General features: G+C 38.1%; 2 protein-coding genes across 2 annotated transcripts in view; both read right to left on the bottom strand.

The window, feature by feature from the left end:
* The window catches only part of LOC106666292 (protein sickie), a 198,022-nt gene that overhangs the window by 78,306 nt on the left and 100,277 nt on the right, over positions 1-19,439 (bottom strand). The window contains exons 6-10 of the mRNA XM_024227832.1: positions 17,128-17,482; positions 16,674-16,874; positions 16,070-16,229; positions 15,929-16,015; positions 15,756-15,864 (exon numbers count right to left, since the gene is read on the bottom strand). Of these exons, the coding sequence (XP_024083600.1) occupies positions 15,756-15,864; positions 15,929-16,015; positions 16,070-16,229; positions 16,674-16,874; positions 17,128-17,482 (912 nt within the window). The remainder of the gene's footprint in view (positions 1-15,755; positions 15,865-15,928; positions 16,016-16,069; positions 16,230-16,673; positions 16,875-17,127; positions 17,483-19,439) is intronic.
* Positions 10,860-12,029, bottom strand: LOC106666329 (G2/mitotic-specific cyclin-B-like). Its single transcript, XM_014393432.2, has one exon. The coding sequence runs from the start codon at positions 11,923-11,925 to the stop codon at positions 10,888-10,890; it is 1,038 nt and encodes a 345-aa protein (XP_014248918.1). The 5' UTR covers positions 11,926-12,029; the 3' UTR covers positions 10,860-10,887.

Here is a 19,439-nt window from a genome sequence, read left to right as displayed (position 1 = left end):
GATCTTCGGCTAGATACGCCGCTGCTCTACCACTTGAGCTATCGTGACCTCGATCCACTCGGACACTAACTTCCCATCTCACAACCCCACCTTTTGAATTTTCCCTCTTTTAATATTATCCTTTATTATTAATACTAATGTCATACGATAAAATAAATACAACTAAATTTAATAAGCGATAAGTGCTAATTACTATGCTTAACTGGTCTATTTTTAACCGAAGGGGAAAACTTAGTGACCAAAATTAGTGATCAATATTTTATCCTTTTCTTCGAATAATTTTAAAATTTAACAATTTTTTTTTACTTTATTGATTATTCGGAGATCGTGAGATCGTCTGGTGTGACGTAGTTTTAGAAAAACATTTTCTTTATCGTGCCAACGTTTCGATCTTTATTGAGATCATCTTCAGAGTCTGGGATTTATAAACATTGTTTAAAATGCTTTCAATAATTAATCTTTATGTAAGTATTGGTTGAAATGAAAAAGTTAGTGTCACGAGCGGGATTCGAACCTCGATATTAGCGTAGCGGCTGAGTTTACGTGTGTCTGTTCTGTAATTGATGTTGTGCTTGACACCGATGTAAACCATTTCTAAAAAGTTACGTTTATGTTTGTTTTGTTCTGTGATTAATATTGTTAGATTGATGAAGTTGGATAGCCAGTGCTGTAGGATTTTATTTGGGTTTTTTGCAATCATAGATATGTTGCTTTACTCTCTTATCAACAAGATATTGGGATGTAAGGCCGATGTAAGTTGCCGGACAATTTAAACAATTAATTTTGTAGATTACGTCAGATTTTATTTGGAGATCGTAAGGTGCGGTCTGGTCTGGTGTGACGTAGGTTTTGGAAAAACATTTTCTTTATCATGCCAAAGTTTCGAGCTTTATTGAGATCATCTTCAGGGCTCAACGTGTTTGTTTTCTGTGTAGATGTGTCATTATTGGTGTCGTGTTGAGAGTGCCCCTCTAAATCTAACAAAAACTAACTTTCCACCAGAAATCCAAAACTTCCTATCACTTGGACCCAAACATTCCATTCCTTACACCAAAACAGATTTCCCAACAGCTAAATTAATTACTGACGTAAACTATGCAATTCAAAAATCAACAAAAACAGAAGATCAAAAATACAAACGCGATCAAAATGCATTAATACAATAACAAATCACTTACAAAACCTCACTACAAATCAACACAACATATCTCAAAAAACACACCAAAACAAAAAAGTCTTTGAAAATAATCCAGACATACTCATTCATTCTGCTGATAAAACAAAACACACAGCAGCAATCAGCAAAAAAGAGTACAAGGAAAAAATGAACAAAATTATCAACGACACAAACACATACAGCACAAACAAATCAGACCCTTCTCTCACCAAACAGACAAAAAAATGGGCACTCACAACACGATATATAGTAATGACACATCTACACAGAAAACAAACACTCTGAGTCCTGAAGATGATCTCAATAAAGTTCGAAACGTTGGCACGATAAAGAAAATATTTTTCTAAAGCCTACGCCACACTAGACCGTATCTCACGATATTCAAATAAACTAACGACCACTAAGAATATCTCATCTACGTGTTTAGTGAGGAAGGGTAATGTGAAAGGAATGTAAAAATTTTTTTACTTAGAATTTTTTAGTAACTGAAACAATTGCTCTTATTTCAGGTTAGGTAGTTCGTATTGGGTTTATATCTGCTTATAAATTGTCCTGAAAAAAGATGCTGATAAAAACGAGTTTTTTTGTTCAGCATCAACGCAGTACCAGTATAAATGCCATCCTCTTCGCCAATAAATCGAACGGAACTTTTATTCAAACCTTTGCCTTTCGCGTGACTGTGGAAACTTTCTTGCCCGGGTTTAAATTCACCCCCTCGGGAACGACTTTGGGTTTGTTCACGTAATGTTAAAACGAGGGAAGAGGGCTTATAAGCTGAGGGTAGCCGGGAGGGGTATTTAATCTCCCACTGCCGCAGATGGAATATCTGCGGGGCGGACGGCTCTCGCGATATGCTGAGCCTTTTGGGAAATCGGGGCTTCATAAATGGGCTGATTTATGCCCTTAATGCGACCGGCTGGGTGCATCAGTTTTCTTTTTTGCATTTACTCCCATGGTTAACATTTTAAGGGTGGAAACCGAGGGGGATCGGATGAGGGAGGAATGCTAAGACTATAAGAGAAATATCGATCCGAGGACCCCAACTGAGAATTCCTTGAGGACTACCAACACGAAGGAATATCATAAACAGTGCTTATTATTGAACTTTTTTTTTCTACGTCCAGAAAATCATTGTATATGATTTCCGCTAGAAACTCGCTAGAATGTTAAACAGAGAGAACAGGCGAGCCGAAAGATGGCAAAATTTGACTTCCGCTTGACGTCCTGAATAACAAGATTATGACCACAACAAGTGGGATGAGTATGACTATTCACTTCTTGAACAAGATTCCTTGACAATGTTAGGACTGAGTAGGTTAAAAATTGCCTGTGAAAAACTTAATAAAAAACTTAATTGTTATTCAGATATCGTGAGATGCGGTCGGGTGTGATGTAGGTTTCATAAAAACATTTTCTTTATCGTGCCAACGTTTCGATCTTTTATTGAGATCATCACCGCATCTCACGATATCTGAATAACTATCGATTAACGGTCACTAATATCTACACAAAAAAAAACACTTAATGTCAATCTGCAGGCATATTTAAGATTGTTTTGCTCTGATGGTGACCTTAAAATAGGTCTAAGATTAACCTTCGCAGTAACAACTGAATTTGTTTTTTTTCCTCAAGGCCATACCAAGATCAGTATTCTTGAATATTAAATCATGTAAACAGGCTAAGGCTTAACTATTTAATAATGGAACGAAATTTTTTTTTCAATTATTTTCGATGGGTTTTGAATTACTCAATTAATTTAATAACTTTTAATTATTTTTATTGCTTAAAATTGGAATAAAACGGGGAGTCGAAATGGAAAGTTTGTGCCATGGGCGATCGAAATCAATAAAGTGTCACATAAGTGTAAGAAAAGCTCTAGACACCTAATTTTTGCTTGTATTTTAATAAATAAATCATTAATCGATCAATCTCTCTTTCTAGCACACTTCTTTTTTCTATTAATTAATCTTTTTATGTAAGGTTTTGGTCGAAATGAAAAAGTTAGTTCCACCAGCGGGATTCGAACCCACGACCTTCCGCTAAATACGCCGCTGCTCACTTGAGCATATGCAGGGTGTTCCAGTTCCTTGTGACGAAATTCAGGGAATCGATTCTACTCTTCGTTTGGAGCAAAAAATGCTCAGGAGAAAATTTTCGGAAAGTTCTCTATTTTGAAGATATTCGTCAATTTAGGTTTTTTCAACTTTTCACTACCTTACCGCATAAAAACACTTACAACTTTCAAAATATTGAGACTACAACAAATCCAATTACACGATTTGAAAGAACGCTAAATTTGCTGTAAGATACTTCTTTGCAATAATCTGAATGACATAAAATGTTAGCCAATATCAGTTGGAACATGTCAAAATTACAAAATTTAAAATTTTGGTCATAATTGCACGTTCTACTGAGGTTACAAAAAAATACCTACAACTTGTCAAATTTTACAAAAACTTCATCTAATATGCTTTACGTTGATATATCCAGGTTTTTAAATAACGTTCTAGTAGAGTTGAAAAATAACAATTGAATGTTCGAAAACATGAGATAAAGGTTACTTTGAAGGGGGGGGGGGAGAAATAAATCAATTAGAACTCGCTTTGTAAAATAAAAATGACAATATCTGTAATCTCACAAAAATTTAGATTATAATTTAGATTATATTTAGTTAGATGAAGAAGTTTGTGTAAAATTTGACAAGTTGTAGGTATTTTTTTGTAACCTCAGTACAACGTGCTATCATAAACAAATTTTAAATTTTGTAATTTTGACATGTTCCAACTGATATTGGTTAGCGTTCTTTCAAATGGTGTAATTGGATTTGTTGTAGTCTCAACATTTTGGAAGTTGTAAGCGTTTTTATGCGGTAAGGTAGTGAAAAGTTGAAAAAACCTAAATTGACGAATATCTTCAAAATAGAGAACTTGCCGAAAATTTTCTCCTGAGCATTTTTTGCTCCAAACGAAGAGTAGAATCGATTCCCTGAGTTTCGTCAGAAGGAACTGGGACACCTATAGTAGCGGCGTATCCAGCCGAAAGTCGTGGGTTCGAATCCCGCCTGTGACACAAATTTTTCATTTCGAAAAAATTGTGTAATTAATTGAGTACTTTTAAGCATAAACTGATAAAAATAATTACATAATACACGCTCTCTTCTTATTTTGTAAGCCTTTCCTGCAGATTTTGAAACAAGATTGTAATTTTTATGGTAGATTAATGTCTCGATTGTTAATAGTTTCGCTTATAGAAAAGGTAATAAAATATTGGAGGAAATCCGTTCGGTAATATCTAACACCAAACAATACAGGTAAGCACTAGAGGATGATTTGTACAGATTTGGACAAAAATCTTATATCAATATCTTATTATCAAAGTTTAACTGTTTCATAAACCAACGAAGCCTTATTAAATCATTTTAGGGGTTTTTGAAGTATTTAGGAATTAGATTTTCTGATTTTGGGGACCGCGGTAGCCGAGTGGTTAGCATGAGAGACTCTCACGCCGCGGTCGTGGGTTCGATTCCCACCGTCGCCTCTGGCCCTTTTTTCACAATAACCCCCCCAAATTTGAATACACATATATGAATTGTCACATGGCTAATATGCAAAGTTCATAACGCCAGAAAAAAAAAAGATTTTCTGAAAGGCTGAACATATCGAAGGCATAGGCTCTCTTCTGTTTTTCTAGCAGATTCAGCAAGTATTAGACCAAATTTTAATTTATATTGATAGATTAAAATCTAAATTTTTAACAATTTTGCCTAGTATATAGTACTAAATTATTGAAGGGAATCCATTCAGGGGCATTTAATACAAAACAATACAGATTTAAAAATATTTAATCACTGGAGGTTGATTTCTTTATAGAAACGTGTGTGCAGTGATTAGATTCCTAGGCCCTGAAGATGATCTCAATAAAGATCGAAACGTTGACACGATAAAGAAAACGTTTTTCTGAAACCTACATCACACCAGATTTCACGATTTCTGAATAATCTTTATAGGAACCTTGTATTATTCCTGTTATGCTGGAGGTACAGCAGGTAGATCAAGTTGTAGACGGATCAAACCACTTTGCAATACTTGTTTCATACTATTTTTAATTAAAAACCAACGGTCTGTGTCGGGTTTCGAACCCAGGACCGCTAGCGCAGAAAATAGGACGACCAACTTATACATACTACCAATATGGTAGGGAAATTTTTATATCTCTGTTTTTATCTTGGTCAGAAGTGTCTTTCTGCTTGGCATTTTAATGATAAAATAAAAACTATAGTATGATAAATACGTATTTTTAAGAGTAAGAACGAATCTTCAATCGTTAGCCTATTCAGAAAGCAATTATGTAAGTAAACAAGTTGAAATGCATCAAGCGTGAGATTCTAAGGCTCATTTCCCGATGGAAACGCGTTTGCCCGTAATAAAATCGAAGGGATTCCAGGCTTAATCTGATAAGTAAGGGGCTCAATTGAGGGGAATGACCCCAGGCAGGGTAGCGAGACCCGATGCGGTCTCTTATTTACACTTTGCATTTCCTCTTCTTCCTCAGGCGCAACAAGTGCCGCAGGGGAAGAAAGAAAAACACCGTGTGGATCGCCCTCCCTCACGGATTAGATTGGCGTTTAATTAGGGCTTTGTCTTTCTCTTTGAACACCTCGAACAGGGGGAGTCGATTTGCCCGTCATCCGAACACCTTTGAGCGGAAACGCCGGCGTAAGATGCAGGGAAGAAGGGATCCGGTGTGAAAGAGATGGAGTGCCGAAGGGGTCGCAGGCGACTACCAAGGGAAAGGGCAGTGACTCGAACAATCAATACAGACACGCCCTCGGTTCCCTACGCTTTCGCTTTTAATGAAAAGCTATGATTTGTCAAATAAAAAAGTGATTGGCCAAAAATTAAAAAATAAATAAAGATAAGAAAAATCATATCTTTAGGCACATATGTCCGCAGGGATTTCATCCGTAAACGAACTGTCTTCTGAATTTCAAATTCATGCAAATAAGGACAGAACTGCATTGTTTAACTTTTCTAATTTGCATCTTGCAATATGGACAACGCAAAAACAAAACAGACTTAAAAATATGTTCAAGCTCAGTGTGAGAACAGTATGTACTTTCACTTCTCATCTACCAAGTTTTCCACGTTTTAAAAGTACGAACTTTTTTGTATTTGTTTTTTCGTCTTTGTAATACTTTTCGGTCCAGTCTCACATTAAAAGTATAAAAATGTTTTATACTTTTTTCAGGCTTACCTGGGGATACTTTTCAAGTATGCAATCCGCAGATGGGAATTTACATTGTTTAATGTATCTGTTTATAATTTTCACGTAAACTTTACATTTTACATTCGTTTTCATATTTGTTTTCTTAATTTCAATTTTGAAGCTTAAAAATGCCACTTAGTGCTGAGGATGTTGCGCGTGGTGTGGGACTTATTGATGATGGACGTTCCATCAGGCTATTGCCATTGGAGTCCCTTAAGAAACCAAGACCCTAACTTGTACTTGAGTTAACAAATATAGAATCCTCCATCGCAAATGGATACAAACAAAACAAAAGGAGAAGTGGATAAACACAGAAAACGTATGATGAAACAACCACCACCAAGACTGGCAAAATCACTGCTGTAATTGGAAAATACTGGCATCTGAGTAAACATCTACACAACATGGGTACATACAACGATGATCCCATCTGCAGATTATGTAATGAGGAGGAAGAAACAACCACCCATATCATCTTCGAATGCAAAGCAACAGCTCTATGGAGATTTAACCTAACATGCAAAAAAAACTTAGGGAATCAAATTGTAGCAGTGACAGACAATGACCTGATACTTCTAAGGAGAAGGATTGGTCTATTGCATTGAACTAAGGAACTAGGAAGGAATAAGCCAGAAGGCTGCAGTGCCCGGGGAGCACAAACCTCGCTTCCTAGTATCCTTATACCATACCCGTACGAAACTCTGCGAGACGCCGTTTGACGTTTTTGAGAAACTGGATCCATAGAAGGCCCGGTTCTGGACGCCCTGGGGTTAACAGAACCAGGGATAACCGTTTTTTGACTTTGAAAATTTTGCGAAACCGGCGCTTTACTGTTGTTCAACGATTCATCAGCTCCAGCAAGTTCGAGGTGTCCAAATTTCTGAACGCATGCTTGAAGAAGATTAAATCAGTATGGTCTGATGACTTTTCGCCCCGCAAGAGGACCAAAATTGACCAGAACACAGTGGTTTACGTTTCCTATTTGTTCGAAAACACTGCTATTGGTCTGCTGTACTTTTTACAGATGAGATTTGCTCTACGATGTCCAGATGGGCGTGAATGAGTGTGGAGAAGGCGAAATGAACCAGAGCCAACCTTTTCCATGTAGCTCAGTTATGGTGTGGGCGGGAATTTCAATGGCTAGTCCCATAAAGTTGGTTGTTGTTCATGGAGGGTCTTTGACGTCCATTCGCTATGTCGATGAAATTTTGGAACATCACGCGTCCTATCCTCGATGAAATCAATGACAATGGTATTACGATAACCCCGTCCATACTTCCGCACAGTACAAACCATCAAAAGCATGGCCAGCCCGTTCTCTAGAGGATGAGAAGAGTCAAGTCTAGACTTGAACCCCATCTAACCTTTATGGGAAAACCTCAAAAGACAAATAAGAGGACGTCCATCACTTCCTGATACACTGCAAGATCTTGAAAGTACTCTTCGTGAAGAATAGGCTCACCTCCAGCAAAGAGACATTTCCAGACTGGTAGAAAGTATGCCGAGGCGTCTTCGAGATGTAATTAAGGCACGAAGAGGAAATACACAATATTGAAATGCTAATTAAAAATCTAAAACAAAATTTACAAATTTTATCTGTCCGCCTTTTTTTAATTTCCCTTAGCAATTAACTTTTTTTAGACTAAGACTCAATTATTGAAGTTAAAAAATGTGAAACTTTGAATAATACATACAAATATATACAAATCAAGTTATTATAATTAAAGATACAATAGATTACAAGTGGGTGGAATTTTTGCCTGTCAGTGTACTTTATTACTTTTACATACAGTTTTATGATAGATTTTTCCTCTCTTATTTGTTCATATTTTTAAGTGTACAGCTAACATGACAATTTTCCTTGCTTGATTGCTCAATTATACTTGTCGATAAAGCTCACTTTTCACCATTATAGCCCTGTTATGACAATGTCTATGTATAAAAAGAGGTTCATGCTTTTCAACCAATTTTCCCTTTCCTGTTTTTCAGTACGATTGACGAGCCAATTTTTCAGAGAATCATCAGTACAATTTCCTGTATTAAGCGCTCATGCATTCCGGGGCTCGACCAACAAAAGTCATTACCAACGATTAGGACTAAACGCCTGCCTTAATGAAACACGTTTTTTCACTTAAACCCTGTTCTGCCCTTTGATTAGCCGGTGTTCTGAATGGACTTTAATTATTAAATAATAAAAATTAACTACCCAGCGAATCATAGTTGTATCTTCTGACAGTTTTATATCATGTTTTAGATATATGCCTTTAATTGGTTTTCTAAAGGATCTGATTTCAATACTCGAGGAATTTAAGATAGGGTTTTGGCCTGCTGTAGTACTTTTCTGGCAAAATTAGGCCGTGTGTGATTTTTACAAGTTTTTATATGCCTGAACGGACATAAGTTTTATGAAAATGCGATATGACAAATAGTTAAACGATACTTCTTGAAAATATCCAACTGTATTAAGACATAGTAATCCCGGAAACATTCTTTACATCCTAGAAAGTCTCACCGGTCTGTAAGGGAGAGGAAGATCACAGGTGAGCATCAGATATAATAATATGTGTACAGATGGCTCCAAAACAAACGAAGGAACCGGATCGGGCATTTTTTGTCCAAGCCCAAAACATGAGCAATCAAACTCATTAGGGATGTTCACTTCGGGCTTTCAAGCAGAAATTGCCATCAATGCTTGTGCACTGGAAAATCTTAAAAGAGGTTACACTGACAAAAAATCCTCATAAGAACTGATAGCCAAGTAGCCATTAAAACATTAGCATGTAAAAAAATCACATCAAAAATAGTTAGTGAATGCATCCAAAAGCTCCAAAATCTTGGGAAACACAACAACCTGATGATATCTTGGGTGACAGGGCACGGAAGAATTTTGAGTAACGAGAAAGCAGGCAGACTGGCGAGAGGAGGATCTGCAAGACCATACTGGCCCTGAACCTATACTTGGGATAACAAAAACAAATATAGAATCCTCCATCGCAGAATGGATCCAAACAAAGTAAAAGCAGAAGTGGATAAATTCTAGCGATGATGAAACAACCCTCACCAAGACTGGCAAAATCACTGCTGCAACTGAAGAGGGCTAGAATCAGAGGAGTAGATCTACTAACCGGTCACTGACATCTTAGAAAACATATACCCAACATGAGCATACACAACGATGATCCCATCTACAGATTATGTAATGAGGAGGAGGAAACAGCCACCCATATCATCTAATGAATGCGAAGCAACAGCTCGATGGAGATTTAACCTAAATACGAAATAAACCTAGGGAATCAAATGGTAGCAGCGACAGACCATGACCTAATACTTCTAAGGAGAAGGATTGAGTCTATTGCACTGAACTAAGGAACTGTAAGCCGGCCTCCGTCTTAGCGATAAGTAAAATTGTAAAATAAGAACAAAATAGGTAAACGAGGAAAAGGGAGAAAGGTTGTACTTTGAAGGGGCAACCGCCCAGATGGGGACGACGTGACACAAATGTAGCTTGGAAATGGTTACCCAGGTAGACAGGTAAGAACGTCGAAGTGTGAGGCAGACCCAGACGGGAACGACGTGACACATCTGGCAAATGTAGCTTGGAAATGGTTACCCAGGTAGACAGGTAAGAACGGGGGACATTGTAAATTGGGAATACGTCAACCCTGTGCTAGATTGCCGTCTTTGCCGGCCCATCCGCGGCGTGAGAACTCCTCGGACTTTTGAGTTTCCTTCCACCCCTACTCCGGGAGAGACCCGGTATAAAAGGGATGACTGGAAAATCAAAAGTCAGTCAAGATCCGAGACAGCCCCACTGACTCAAGATCCGAGACTCACCCCCCAGCCAGTCGAAATCAGAGACTCATCCCAGGCAGTCAAGACCAAGGACCGGGAGAGAAGCAGCCACACTCCTTCTGGGATTCAACAAGAGGACTCAGCCAGCCAGAGCCAGCGAGGACCAGCCGTTGCGACCAATCGGGCCAAGTCAGAGGTCGAGAGAAGAGATGCTGTGGACACTGATCGTGCGAGCATCGTTTGGGGTAAGTCCCATAGTTGATAGACTCATCCCAGATTTAGAGTTGTGGCTGACTTGTAGATTAAGTAAGATTCTGAGGTTTTTAAGATTAAGAGAAAGAATTGTGTACAATAAATGTTACTGAATACGCTCTCTGGTTTATTGAATTCTGGAACCTTACCTTCCCCTACACAAGAATAAGTAGCGACGCGCTTACGCCGACTCCTCTCTTGTCGCTTAGAGAAAAACAAGCGAATATCGAGAGATAATTCGGCCGCCGCCTCGTCGTCCGCTTACAGAACTAAGAAGGTACAAGAAGCCAGAAGGCTGCAGTGCCTGGGGAGCACAAACCCCGCTTCCTAGTATCCTCATTACCATACCAAGACATAGTAATAAAAAACCCGAGATATTAATATTGTTTTATTGCGATATATTATTTTATTATACTATGTGACTTTTCACAGAACTGATTAATTATACCAGTTACAGGCTGTACCCCAGGCATGAGACTAACGCAGTACGACTGCGCCTTGGAATACTTTCTTCTAATCGACTGCAATTTACTACTGGAGCTATCTACGATCAGGGTGGCGATCTTCGGGATCAGATCGAAGAAGTCGGAGAGTTTATAGGTGGAGAAATGTATGAGGCCGACCGTCCAGAATTCCGGGTGGATTTTGTTTCGGGCGACGCAGAAGGCGAGGACGACGGACGTCGCTGCGATCATCGAGGGCTTGACGTGACAGAAAGCCGCGTCGAGGAGGGTCATGTCCGAGATGTACTTTGCGAGAGAATGTTCGGCAGGGGTGGCTCCGGCCACCCTCGAATACCTCCTGATGAAGTGCAAAGGCACAGGGTGCCCGAGGTTGTAGTCGAGACACTTCAGAATTTCGCCCTCGGCCTTCAGGATCTCGTGCTCCTGGAGCTCCTCATTGCAGACGAAAAGAAGGTCCGCTACTTCTAAAGCGTCCGTCTCTTCGTATTTGGAAGCCAGAAAGATCGCCGCCAGACCAATCAACTGAGCGTTGTTGTTCGTTACGGATTTACTCTTTTCGATGTAGCTGTCAATTATGTGGACGGTGAGCTGTAATGTCTCCTGGAGCAGTTGGAAATGGCTTTGGATCTTGACCAGCCAGTCGACAAGGACTGCCCTGGTCTTCTCGGTGATCTGCTGCCCTTCCAGGTGGTTCTCGCTCACTAGCAGTTTTTTCTCAATCCTCCTCAAATGCTTGTAAATATCGTTGACGTAGGCTGTCACGTTGAGGAAATTGTTCTCCCTGGCGACTTTCTTCGGGATCGGCGTCTCCTCTTGGGGGTTGGCTGTCGTCTTTGTTTCCTGCTTTGTGTGTATAACATTCTTGATCTCGCCAAGCACCTTGCGCTCGCTGCGTGTTTGGCGTAAAACTGGCATCTTACCTTTGCAGCCCCTGTTCTCTACGTTTTCGTCCACGTACATCGAGCTAGTCGCCATTTTACTGGAGTACCTTTTGTGTTTGTTGGTTTTTCAACTGTCTGGAATTGTTTCAAAGAATAAAATCATATGCTTTTTTTGTTAGCATTTTAAACAGCTTGTCACCTCCTTTTTAACTACATCTGACGAAGTGTCCTCAATGATGTTTGTACTTTAACGTTAATAACCTACTAATTTTATCCTTAATTATTCCGTCTACAGCGTTAATATCAATTACGTCTTCATAATGTAAAGACTGTACGTAGTGTTTTAAAAATTAATTATACTTTTTATCTAAGGTTTTAGTAGAGATGAAAAAGCTAGTGTCACGAGCGTGATTCGAACCCACGACGGCTCTAACCACTTGAGCTACCATGACGTTATATATAGCATCTAAATTATTTCAATTTAGAATCTTAAAATGCCACATTTAAAACAACTTGTTTCTAACATTTTCATTAATGAGTCATGAAATTTTCTATTACATTTTCTTACTTTCACATAACCATGCATATCATGTTAGTTTACAATTTTTTTTACAATATTTCAAGAGCACCTAATTTTCAATGATCACCCAGATTTCCCATATCCAACATTAATTAACAATTAACACAGTATTTCTCACGCAACTGGTAACCGCCAACACTAAAGTCTCTCAATTTGTGGATGACATAATGATATAGTTGTGGGTAAAAGTGTTCAAGCTGTGGTATCCAGCTCCACTACACCTACCCTAGCACTAGAAATGATAACCAATACTACACCTCTACACATAGAGGTCAAGGTTAGAGCACTAACTAGCTGCTATAGATTAATTAGTGAAGGCAGCTGGAATCATAAGGGAAACAATATAGGACACTCGAAAATTCTACATTTACTGAGTAAGGTTAATAACCAACTACTAAGTGTTAGCGAAAAAAAGGTTAAAACACCTTTGGGGAAAAAACACTTTCAGGTAGTTACTCCATGTGATTATAACTATAATGCGTGTGATGACCATAATAGCATAGATTGCTTCACCGATGGCTCACTCATTAAGGACAAGGGAAGCGGTGCTGGTATACATATACCCAAATTAGGAATCAGCATCTCCTCCCCTCTTGGTAATAACACCTCAGTCTTTTAGGCTGAGGTCTGGGCCATCAATGTTTGCTGTAGAACACTCATGGATAATAATACTAAGGGAAAAGATATTAGAATTTTTTCCGACAGTCAGGCCAGTCTTAAGTCATTACAAAAAGAGTTATCTACATCTAGGCTGGTAGACGAAACCGTTGAACTTATCAATAGGATAACTACTAGGGACGAGAATAGGGTAACCCTCATATGGATACCTGCTCATAAGGGGCACTATGGCAATAAAGAGGCGGCCTGGACAAAGAAAGATCAAATACTGCGTTTGTCGGGCCACAACCAGTATTGCCCCACTCTATAAGCACAGCGAAAGAGAGTATTAGTTGCTGGGGCATGAAACAACTCCTTAAAGAATGGAATATGTCCCCCGGACACAGGCAATCGAAGGAGTTGCTGAAGGAAATCAAACCAAAAGAAGCGAAATGGTTATTATCTAACTCTAGGAGGGGAATTAGGAGGCTGATAGGTATCCTAACAGGCCATTGCCCCTTGAGAAGACACCTCTTCATAATGGGTTCTCTACCAGACCCCTTCTGCCGCTTCTGTGAAACAAAGGAAGAAATGGCTCGACACTACCTTGCAGAATGTGATAGGTATGCTAGGGAAAGATTTGAAACTTTTGAAGGAGAGGACATAACCAAAACACTCCCCAAGATAAAATGGTCCAAAATCTTGGGGTTTGTGACTAGGTCCAAAAGGTTTATGCAGGACTCGTGAGTCGACCAGGTCCCGGACCTTTTAGGGATGGGGTACGGGCCTACCTAGGCTTTTAACCCCTCGGGTCCTGGTCGCCCGCCCTGCGTAATATATATTGTGGTATCCAGCCATCGTGGACGAAAATCATATTCTTTTGTACTGACCCGGATACTTCCAAAAAGAGAGCCTTACTGTTTGCCTCTGTTGAGCAATGTGGCCTGTACTTGCTTACCAAAATCAGCTTGAATTTAAGCAACATAAACAAACCCCGAATCAGATACCTATTTATATTTTCATTGTAGCTAATTAATTGTTTATTTAATTAGTGGCTACCCTTTGGAAGGTAGTGGTCCTGTCAGAAATGCTATATGGGGTGGGTTTCTGGGTACTTTGAGGTGCTAATGGGGGGGGGGGTCTTTTCCATAACACTTTAAATGACATAAATGGTTTATGCCCACATTCCTCTGATATGTTAACAGTAAGAAAGAGAGATACATGTCCCACTAGGACAAGCACCTACTATGTGCCTTGGCGTTGGCGTTTGTAGGGCTGCTAACTGCCCCGAGCTTACTCTTCACATGGCAAATGTGATTTTCACTTTTCACAAGGTTAAAAAAGTTAAATGCTAAACTAATCACCATTGTGATTGATAACGCTAATGATGTTCATAGTACATAAGATGGCCTAAAAACATGCGAGTATAGGTATTGCAATGTGTATTATGTAATACGTGTGTAAATTCAAACGTTATTACGATTATATTGTAGAATTAACCAATTGAGTCTGATCTGTTGTATACTAGAGTAAAGTAATATGAGTTTTAATCTGTGTGGTGTTTCAGTCTTTAAGTAGGTCATTAGACAGGTGAAGAAAGGAAAAGACTAATTGTTGGGTTCACCAAGCTTTTGGCAACTTATAGTGCATCATCAGGGCCTATTTATTAAAAATTAAACAATATAAAAATAAATAATGTACAATTAACCAAATAAAATAGTGTACATACTTTCCCAAGAGTGCAGAAAACGAACATGGTAAAGCTATTGTAAAAACGTCTTGGGTTTAAGGTTATCACCATGTTAAATGTAATTTGCTGGCCATGTGCTTCATAACCTTAAACCCAAGACGTTTTTACAATAGTTTTACCATGTTAATCGTTTTCTGCACTCTTGGGAAAGTAGGTACACTATTTTATTTTTTCATTAATTCACTATTTTCGGGGTCCGCTTGACCAATTAATACATAATAATTAATTAAGGTTTTTAGTTGAGATGAAAAAAAACTAATGGCACGAGAGGGATTCGAACCCACGACCTTCGGCTATATACGCCGCTGCTATACCACCTGAGCTATCGTGACCTCGATCCACTCAGACATCAACTCCCCATCTCAACCCCACCTTATGAGTTTTCCCTCCTTTTGCCATTTTTCAAATGTTGTGTAATCGGTTTGGATTCTCGACGACAATTGCAATGGCGACGGAGAGCTTTAGTGAAATGTACTTCAATTTTAAATCATTAATTCACGATTTTCGTGGTCCGCTTGACCAATTAATTAAGGTTTTTAGTTGAGATGAAGATGATAGCTCAGGTGGTAGAGCAGCGGCGTATCTAACCGAAGGTCGTGGGTTCGAATCCCTCTCGTGCCATTAGCTTTTTTTCATTTCAACTAAAAACCTTAATTAATTGCTATTTTATTTTGTTAATTGTATATTATTTATTTTTATATATTTTTATATTTTTTAATTTTTAATAAATAGGCCCTGATGATGGCACTATAAGTTGCCGAAAGCTTGGTGAACCCAACAATTAGTCTTTTCCTTTCTTCACCTGTCTAATGACCTCCATGAAGATGAAACTCCACATAGATTACCTGCAGGTCGATCAACAAACATCATATCTTTAATATGATTTTTGTTACTAAATATTTTGTTCTTACAATACACCAGTAATCTGAATCTGAAAATTCCTTTTGGGTTTTATCGCATGCAGAAATTTTAAAATTTTAAAATGAGATTATCTTACTTTTGTAACTGTATCTTTTGGTATAGTGATGCACCGCCTTCTGACATGTAGCCGTCAGCAATGTCAAGAGTTTTACTAGAATGGAGAACTTCACCATCAGACATGTACCCTGAAATAATACAAATTTAGTATTATAAATGTTTAATACCACGGCCAAAAAACCAAAAAAGTACCTGAATTGGAAGACGGATTTCTGTAATCGCACTCGATAAAGTTTCTTTCGGTATTACTTCTAGGGTATGTGTCTAAAGGTCTGTATCCTGTAAATAAGCAATTAAGGCTAGAATTTGTCGTTGTATATGTTTAAATATTACCTCTATTTCTATTCGCTGGGATTGTCCTAGGTGATATGGCAATCGTTCGTTTATTGTAGCCAGGTAAAAGTGGCTGCATTGGTTTTATTGAAGCGACAGCTTCTTCTGCTTCTTCGATGCTGTTCTGCCGCTCATGGCTCACCTCTAGGACAGCTTGAAGCTGAAAGTAATCATGATTTTACATTAATTTATTTCTATATTGGTAATTTAAAAAAAAAAACTTAAAAAGTTATTGAGAAAAATAATGTTTATTTGGTATGGTTTATTTGAAAGTTTTCTTTTGTAAAAATAAGTATGGATTGTAATTTATAAGTTGCAAATAAGATTTTTTTAAAGAAATATGTAACAAGTATTTTTACAAAAATGTATTCCCTGTGAAGTGCTTTGTATGCCATGGTCATGACCAAACTGTTGCGATAGTGTAAGTAGCAATTGAAATTTCAGTTTGTGCAGTAAAAATTTAAACAAAACACAACCAAAACAAAATTGCGGTGATGCATGCCAGACAAAATCCATTCGAAAATTCATTAGGAAATACCTTCTCAAATTTATTCCTATTACGAAACTGCTGTTTTTTATATTTGTCAGACGAGCTATAGCATACCTTTTCCTTCTCGATGGAGGCATACATTGGCTCGGGGGCAGGCGCCGGAGGCATGGGTGCCACTGGGTGGGTCGGTTTGATGAAACCTTTGACAATAGCTGTTGGTTTCGGTATGCCACCCATGCCACCGGCTTTTGGGATGCACGTCCCACCCCCTGTAACCCTTAATGGCTCGCTAATGTTAGCTAGGCTCTCCATCGACTGAAACAAAAATATAAAAAAATCAAAAATTTAATTCTTTTATACTTCTAGTTATTCAAACATAGCTAAATAAAGTCGTCTCATTTTTAAATTGATTTCATTAATGAATATGAATTTCCATTTTTTTACAATAATATTAAATACGAGTAATTCAAACGCTTTCTTTAAAACATATAAAATATCTATTGCCTGATAAATAATTATATCAATTTATTATTACTACACAAGATCAAAATAAATTTAAAATATATACTTTTGAAGAGGGTGCAGGAGGTGGAGGTGGATTCGCTGGTTCGACAAGAACGCCTTCTTTTTCTTTCGTTGTAGGACTATCGGGCCTCTTCTGCGGTTGTATTATTTTTGATTGTGCAGGCTTCTGCTGATTTGCTGGGCTAGTGAAAGACTGATTCGGCGAGGGCACGATGAGGCTGCTGGGAGGCGGGACTCTGCCAATGCTCTGCATGCTCGCAGGGGTGGCGCTTGGCCCGGAAGACGGTCTCGTTGTCCTGGCCGGCTTCGCTAGTTTCGTCTCTATCTTCGCAGGCTTCTTCCTGGAGATTTTATTGAGGTCATTCTGGCTACCTTCCTTCACCTCTTTTTTCTCTATGCTGAAATATAAATAAAAAAAGCTTAATTAACTCCTCAATCAAGGCTTAAAGTCTGTAAACAATCAAAATTAATAACAGAATAATGGGTCAATAATATATTAAAAGTGACTTGAACAGTTCGATGTAAATTATAAAATATTTTCTTTCTTATTGCTTCAAAACAATTTGTGTGTGCTTACAGTATGAATTTAAGCCCTGTACTAGTGTGGCTGAGGCAGTTCATATAATTTGAAATTTTGGACTGCATTCGGTGATGAAACAATAAGTGAGGGCAATGCCCAAAAGTGCTTCAAAAAGTTTGCTTCTGGGAATGAAGAGAATGAAGATAAACTACAGTATTAAAACAATAACATATAAAAGACCGCATTAACTTTTTTGGTTACCTGGTATGAAGGACTATAAATGCAATATCTTTTGGTGTTTATTGTAATAACATTAAAGAATTTTGTATTTTTTTAAAGAACCAATTATTAAAAACAAAAAGTTATTGATAAACTTTCAATTAATTAAGGGTTTTAGTTGGGATAAAAAAGTCACTGTCTCGAGCGGGATTCGAACCCACGACCTTCGATTAGATACACCACTACTCTACCACTTGAGCTATCGTGACTTCGATCCACTCGAACACAGACTTCCCACCTCAACCCCACCTTTTGAATTTTCCCTCCTTTGGAACGCCTGGAGTTATTGATAAAGTATTTGTGTTTTATAGCACTATTTATTAAATTTGGTATTATTAACCATTTACCAGAGATTAAATAAAACCTAGGGCAATAAACCCCAGGATGGCATATTAGTGAATATACAATAACGATGTATATTCATAAATAAACCCACAGCATGCATCATAAGGATGATATTGATAATATTCGTGGAAATAAAAATTCAACAAGCTAAGCGGAAATGAGGGATGCCACAACGATGGTGGTACTTAACCTAGTACCCAAAAAATTATTATGAAGTGAGTTGGGAGAATATCGCAAAGTTTTCAGCCAGAAAAAAAAGATAGCCGAAGGCAAACTGTGGTAGATAAGAGTATCTGGTGGTAGAGGACATTAGCATGATGAAAATCCTACAAACCAGATATACCAACAGGTTCCCAGGAAACATAACCTCATTGAAAGTAAACAAATTCTATATTATGAAAGTAAAAAGAAAAGTGTGAGCTCGAATGATTGAAGACGAAAATAGATTCACAACTTAGCAAACTTCACCAAAATGTTAAAATTATCAACTACTTCACTACTTTCGTGGTCCGCTTGACCAATTAATACATGACAATTAATTAAGATTTTTAGTTGAGATGAAAAAAAAGCTAATGGCACAAGAGGGATTCGAACCGACGACCTTCGGCTAGTTACGCCACTGCTCTACCGCCTGAGCTATCATGACCTCGATCCACTCGGACATCAACTCCCCATCTCAACTAAAAACCTTAATTAATTGTCATGTATTAATTGGTCAAGCGGACCACAAAAGTAGTGAATTAATGATTTAAAAATGAAGTACATTTCACTAAAGCTCTCCGTCGCCATTTCAATTGTCGTCGAGAATTCAAACTGATTACACGACATTTGAAAAATGGCAAAAGGAGGGAAAAATCATAAGGTGGGGTTGAGATGGGGAGTTGATGTCCGAGTGGATCGAGGTCACGATAGCTCAGGTGGGAGAGCAGCAGCGTATCTAGCCGAAGGTCGTGGGTTCGAATCCCTCTCATGCCATTAGCTTTTTTCATCTCAACTAAAAACCTTAATTAACTGTCATTATCAACTACCACTAGCTTAATGTATATACTAATTATTAAATATATTTTTTTGAAATTTCAAATTACATTTGCCTTTTGCAAGCTACATTTGATTTGATTGACCGTCATTAAGAGTGTTGCTAAAAAATTTGTTCATTTGGAAGAAAAATATTAAGAAAATTATCAACACCGACTTATATGGTATGGAGAGAT

The sequence above is a fragment of the Cimex lectularius genome, unplaced genomic scaffold (assembly GCF_000648675.2).
Source record: "Cimex lectularius strain Harlan isolate CLEC.00 unplaced genomic scaffold, Clec_2.1 scaffold62, whole genome shotgun sequence".
Classification (NCBI taxonomy): Eukaryota; Metazoa; Arthropoda; class Insecta; order Hemiptera; family Cimicidae; genus Cimex; species Cimex lectularius.
This window is presented reverse-complemented; position numbering and strand designations above follow the sequence as displayed.

What these genes read in the sequence shown, in the direction of transcription:
- LOC106666329 (XM_014393432.2), bottom strand. Translation starts at nt 11,925, where the DNA reads ATGGCGACTAGCTCGATGTACGTGGACGAAAACGTAGAGAACAGGGGC.